Source organism: Elephantulus edwardii, unplaced genomic scaffold (genome assembly GCF_000299155.1).
Source record: "Elephantulus edwardii isolate Elephantulus edwardi_28Jun2011 unplaced genomic scaffold, EleEdw1.0 scaffold00087, whole genome shotgun sequence".
In the NCBI taxonomy this organism is placed as follows: Eukaryota; Metazoa; Chordata; class Mammalia; order Macroscelidea; family Macroscelididae; genus Elephantulus; species Elephantulus edwardii.
This window is the reverse complement of record NW_006399837.1, coordinates 7620514-7626794: the sequence shown is the minus strand read 5'-3', so window position 1 is coordinate 7626794 and position 6281 is coordinate 7620514. Positions and strand designations below refer to the sequence as shown.

At 44.7% G+C, this 6281-nt stretch overlaps 1 protein-coding gene across 1 annotated transcript in view; it reads left to right on the top strand.

The window, feature by feature from the left end:
* Nucleotides 1-6281, top strand: part of DOCK10 (dedicator of cytokinesis 10) — a 286066-nt gene that overhangs the window by 246905 nt on the left and 32880 nt on the right. The window contains exons 45-47 of the mRNA XM_006890320.1: nt 2280-2495; nt 5332-5389; nt 5983-6081. Coding sequence (XP_006890382.1) covers nt 2280-2495; nt 5332-5389; nt 5983-6081 — 373 coding nt within the window. The remainder of the gene's footprint in view (nt 1-2279; nt 2496-5331; nt 5390-5982; nt 6082-6281) is intronic.

Below are 6281 nucleotides of genomic sequence, written 5' to 3'. Positions count from 1 at the left end.
ACAGCTCACCCAAGCCAAGGGCCGAGGGCAGTCTGCCCTGGGCAGAGGGCCGAGGGAAGCCTGCCCCAGGTAGAGGGCCACAATGGCTCACCCCAAGCCGGGGGCCGAGGGCAGCCTGCACCAGGCAGAGGGCTGAGGGCAGCCCACCCCAGGCAGAGGGCCGAGGGCAGCCCACCCCGGGCAGAGGGCCACGATGGCTCGCCCTGAGCTGGGGGCCAAGGGCAGCCCACCCCGGGCAGAGGGCCGAGGGAAGCCCGCCCCAGGTAGAGGGCTGCAATGGCTCACCCCGAGCGGGGGCCGAGGGCAGCCTGCACCGGGCAGAGGGCTGAGGGAAGCCCGCCCAGGGCAGAGGGCCAAGGGAAGCCCACCCCGGGCAGAGGGCCACGACGGCTCACCCTGAGCCAGGGGCCGAGGGCAGCCCTCCCCGGGCAGGGGGCCGAGGGAAGCCCACCCTGGGCAGAGGGCCGCGACAGCTCACCCCGAGCCGGGGGCCGAGGGCAGCCCATCCCGAGCAGGGCAACACCCCCCAGGAGCTAGCTGGTATATTCCCTCTCCAACTGCCCCTACCCCAGTCTGGTCCCCTCGCCTGACTGAGGACTCTATGGTCAGGGATAGTGTTTCCAATTCAGGCACTACCACTTTTACCCCCCCATAAGTGGTCATACTATATTTTGGAGTAGGTGTCACTGCCCTCCCCCCCACTGGCCACCTGCGTAGGAGGTGGGGGACAGAATGCATGACCGCCATCTGCAGGTTTGGGTCTCCTTGGACAGGCCAAAGAAGACGATTACCTATGCATTGGACAGGCCAAAGAAGATGATTACCTATGCAATGGATTGCTGAAAGTCACTGTGAGTCTGATGACCTTAACAGTGGCAGCATGCATAAAAGGACCGACATTCTAAATGCACCACATATTTTGTTCTGTTGAATGCTTCTGCCAAAAGATGGTTAGACCTGGGGGGAGTCTGTGGACTCTTTATAAAGACTGAAGAATAAACATGTAGAGTCTTTGGGTGAGAAATACCCTGGGTGGTGCAAATGCTTTTTACTCAGAGCCAAAAGGTTGGTGGAAATGCAGGCAATTACTCTTAGTAATACTTTTGCCCATATTCAGCTCATCTTTCTTTTTACACTTTTAGTACACTTCTCCTTTAATTGTTAGACTAAAAGTTCCACATATAGAAGAATCTAGCTTCAGGCATGACTGGATCCAAAGTTAAAATAATACTTCAGATCCTCCTTGTTCCTATCTCTATCCCTGTTTCTCAACTTGCCTCCTCTCAGTGTTTCCAGAACCTGCAGGCAGCCTCTCCACATGGACTTACCCTCTAAAAACTCAGAACACTGATCTCATTCTGTGAGTGAGAAAAAGCAAATTTTCCATGTTTTTCAGTTAAACTCCTAGAGGTGCATCTCTGTGATCTCAGCTTTGTTTCCCATGCCCATCTCAGAAGCAAATGACATGATCTAGGCATCAAAGAATAGGATTGCCAGGCTGACGTCACTTGCCGTTCGTGGCAGACAGAAGTGGAAGCAAACTCATTCAAATGACATGAACAGGAATCAGGCATGAGAGAGTCTTAGAGAAATTAGGATGGTGTTTTTAGGAAACTAAAAATTAGAATGCTGTCTTGGCATGTTGTTAGGAAGGGCCAGTCTTTGGAAACAAAGATACCATGCTTGGAAAGGTGGAAGGTCAGCCAAAGAGAGGATGACCCTCAGTGAGCTGGAATGATACAGTAACACTGACTGGCCTCAAGTGTATCAGAGATGGTGACCATGATAATGATGGCACAGGACAGGGCAGGGTTTCAGTTCCTTTGTTCTGAAGTCACTATGAGTCTACTTGAGGGCCCATAACTACAGTTACTAGAAACAGGTGTTAGACAAAAAAATTAGTATCTACTACAATCCATACCTTTAAATGTGAACAGCAGGGGAGCTCTGGTGGCCTAGTGGCAGGGAGCTGCAACTACAATCCCAGAGGTGCACGGTTCAAATCCACCAGATGCTCTGCCGGGGAAGGAGGGACAATCTCCTCCTGTATCAGTCAGATCTGATTTGACGGTACACTCACACAAAAATAATAAAGTAAAAAAAAAAATGTGAACACCAGTCACAAGGCGTGGAATGTCCACATGCACAAGGTACACATATGTTCACAATATACGGAATGCACCAGACTTTCATGGAAGTCATAGTGAAGAGCGTAATTTGAAGTAAGTTGATGTATAAATCCTAGAGAGATAATGACCGGGGCTCTCTCTTTTCCAAAGAACAGCAATTTCCCAGCAGAAGTGAAAGACCTGACTAAACGCATCAGAACCGTGTTGATGGCCACAGCTCAGATGAAGGAGCATGAGAAGGACCCCGAGATGCTGGTGGACCTCCAGTACAGCCTGGCAAACTCCTACGCCAGCACCCCCGAGCTGCGGAGGACTTGGCTAGAAAGCATGGCCAAGATTCATGCGAGGAACGGAGACCTGTCGGAGGTGACTAGTGGGCGCTCCTTTCCATGGGCACTGACTGCCCTCCATGGGGGAACAATTGGATTTCCAGCTAAAGCATGAATTATAAAAAGTGACTGCATTTTACACTACGCCACATTATGCATGTTAAATTTTCTTGTAGGTTTAAGAGATCCTTATTCCAAGTAAATGGCATCACATAAAGACTAGAATCTTATGCGCGTGGCATAAACAGTAATTGTAAAAAATAGGATAAAGTATGAAAGGATCAGAGCTTGAGTCTATAGACGGTGGTTGCAACGGTGTCTGGAAATAGGGGGCTTTCTAAAGCAACACTTTTATTTTAAAAATTCTCTGCAGTTTAAATTAAGTGTTAGGGTGATAAGAAAACTGAGGGGAAGGAGAGAAAAGGGATTGCCTAAGAGATTCTGAATTTCTCTGATGAAAAATGTGGAAATGAATGGAAAAATTGTGAAATTCTTGTGCAACATGGATGGTTTAAATACCATCATTGAACTGTGCAAAATTGATTGAAGCGACGAATGTATGCATTTCAGCAAAATGACAGTTAAAGAAAACATGAACAGGAAATGATGTAAATGTAAATGATGGTATGTAAACTCAGACAATGGTCATCAGTTCCGAATTGCAGCTTGTCTGAATAGTGGTAGGAAATGGAGCTACTTCTGTGTCAAAATCATAAATCAATATACAATTTTTTGTGTCACTTTAAACATCAGATGGCTTTATAGCTAGCAAATCAAAGCATCTGAATAGTTTCTGGGTACCAAGCAGAGAAGTTCTTTCCTCTTTAAAGAAGTAGGCTCCTTTTGAAAAGTGATTAGTTTGTCTAGGGCAGCCTCGAAGCCTAGAGTTCTTATCAATCCACAGGTGATTACATGCTCTGAAATGGAAATACACCCAGGACTGCAGTTTGATGAACACAGGAATGAGAAACTGCAGTTTCCTTTGAGTGTCCTCAAAAAGACGTCATTTCTCCGTAAAACATCCAAAGGAAAAAGTGGAAGTTGTACTGGATTTTCAGCAAATCAGTATCTTTTTTTATTAAATGTTTTACTAATGATTTTTCATGCAACGTGTATGTTTTTACAGCATATTCTTTCCATTTAATTTTTCTCCCATTCATTCATGTTGCAGAAGAGGGAGAGAACTATTTAAAAGGAATATAGTAGGGGAGCTCTGGTGGCCTAGTGGCAAGGAGTTGCAACTACAATCCCAGAGGCGCACAGTTCGAGTCCACCAGATGCTCTGCCGGGGAAGGAGGGACAATCTCCTCCTGTACCAGTCAGATCTGATTTGACAGTACACTTAAACAAAAATAATTTTAAAAAAGGAATATAGGATTAGGTATTATTTTCATGGCAAATCAAGATTCTAATACATGCTCAGTGGTGTTCAAAGCTTTATGGGAGATTAACTTGGGAAAAATAAAATAGTACCCATAGTGTCTAGATTTGAAATAAGGAATGCACAGGCTTCAACAGAAAGTCAAACTGTGGCATCGTAGGTAACATTTGTTGACTCTAACCAAAAGGTTGGTAGTTCAAATCCACAAGCCACTCAGCAGGAAGGAGATAGGTGATCTCCCACAAAGATTTGCAGCCTCAGAAGCCCAGCAGTGGAGGGGGCTGTGAGTCAGAGCCAACTCCATGGTGATGCACTTCAGCTTTAAAATGTGAGATCATTGTACGGGCAACTGAATTTTGAAAAGGGAACATTTCAACAGGAGGGAAAAATAAGAAAGCAATTCAGTAACTGACAGTACACCTTTCACTCTATTGAAGATCCAAATGTTAGACTCATTTAACAATTTTAGTAAGAGAAGGGAACCATAATTCCAAACAAATTAACACAGTCCTCTGTGTTAGGGAAGGAAAGCACTTATTAGAAACATTCTTTATGTCATGTTATTCCCCTTTCTGAAAACCATAACAAGTTATCAAACCAAAAGCTAGCCATTTGGCATAAATTTAATGCCAATTCATGGGGACCCATGTGTGTCACTTGTAGAACTGTGCTCTCAAGGATTTCCACTAGCTGTGCAAAGTAGATTGCTAAACCTTTCATTCCGTTGTTGTTGTTGTTGTTGTTGTTGTTAGGTAGCATCAAGTCAACTATGATTCAAAACAACCCTATGATCTGATCCTGCACCACCGTCAGTACCTCTGATACATGCAAGCCCATTGTTACGGACACTTTGTCAACTAATCTTGTTGAGGCTCTTCCTCTGTTTCTCTGACCCTCTGCCTTTCCCAGCATGACCTCCTGGCATGCCCAAAGTGTGTGAATGAACTTTAACCATCCTTGCTTCTAAGGAGCACTCTGGTTTCCCTTCCTCCAAGACAGACTTGTTCTCTCCCCGGTCCATAGACTATTCAGTGCTCTTCTCCAGTGCCACAATTCAAAGGCACTCAGTCTTCTGTCATCCTTATTCCCTGTCCAGCTTTCAGATGTATAGGAAGTAACTGAGAAGACGACGGCTTAAATATGGTGTACCTTAGTCTTTCAACTGACATTGGTACTCTCTAGCATTTTGGAGGGATTTTTCCCAATGCAGCACGGCTTTAGATTTCTAAGGTTGATTCAAACCATAGATGTTTCAGTTAGCAGTGGAACACAGAACCAGCATGTCACGAAACAAACAAAAGTTCCCAAATGACCTTTGTATCATTTTTTCCTGAATTGTAATTGATTCTTATTTTCAATTCTATAATTCAAAGTATATTCTGACATGGAGTCGAGACTTCCCCTGGAAAATCAGAGAATCTTCTATTTAGGTGAATCATGTTCTCTGGGATATGCCTGGCCCTTGACATATTTGTTTTCTGTCTTCTTTCAGGCTGCGATGTGTTACATCCACATAGCTGCTCTCATCGCAGAATATCTCAAAAGAAAGGGTAAGATGGTGGGGAGGGGTGGGCAGGGAGAAAATTGCGGCAGTGACTGAATGGAAATCCAAAACCTCTGTAAAAAAAAATAAAAAATAAAGAAATTTAAAAAAATAAAAGGGTAAGATGACCGTGTAAGGGGAAGAATGATCCAGAAGTAATCGTCTTGGCCTGAGTGAATTTATTCATTTTAGATTTCATTGATAATCATTACCGTTTTATAAAGACATTTTCATGTCATACATATTTTTATTTTTTCTACTAGTTTATTTACAAAATTTGAATACATATTTAAACAAATTCTTCCCATTTCCCTCACACCCCACCCACCAAATTGTACAAACTGATGATTAATCCCCTCCCTGTGCACATCCACACCCCTCTGCTTCCAGCCTCATACGTATTTGTAATCACGCTGTCTTGTGAAAGTTTAACTCCCTCCATGTGTCATGGTCATATTTCATGAGCAGCGCGACCAGCTGGATGGCCAGCATCTTGGTTCAAAGTGAGAATGCTCCGTTGGTCAGTGACTCCTAACTTTAATAAGCTCATGTTAACCCAACCAGGTGGCTGTGTTCTAACCTCCTCTCACACTACCATAGGTTACTGGAAAATGGAAGCGATTTGCCCGCCATCCCTGCGCCTGGAGGAGCCCCACCCTTGTGATAGCACCTCATTACTAACAACTCCCGGTGCAGGAAGTGAGTGATTTAACCGTGTGTGGTCACCCCTCGTCCTGGTGCACAAGGCATCAAGCTGCTGCCTAAACCGTACAAGCAAGGAGACCTGTTTGTGTGTGTTCCTGGGGTGAATCTGTCTCAGAACGTTCTTTCTTGCTCTTTAGAAACTCTTACTGTTTAGAAATCCTTACCGTTTAGAAAGCTCTTACCGTTTAGAAATT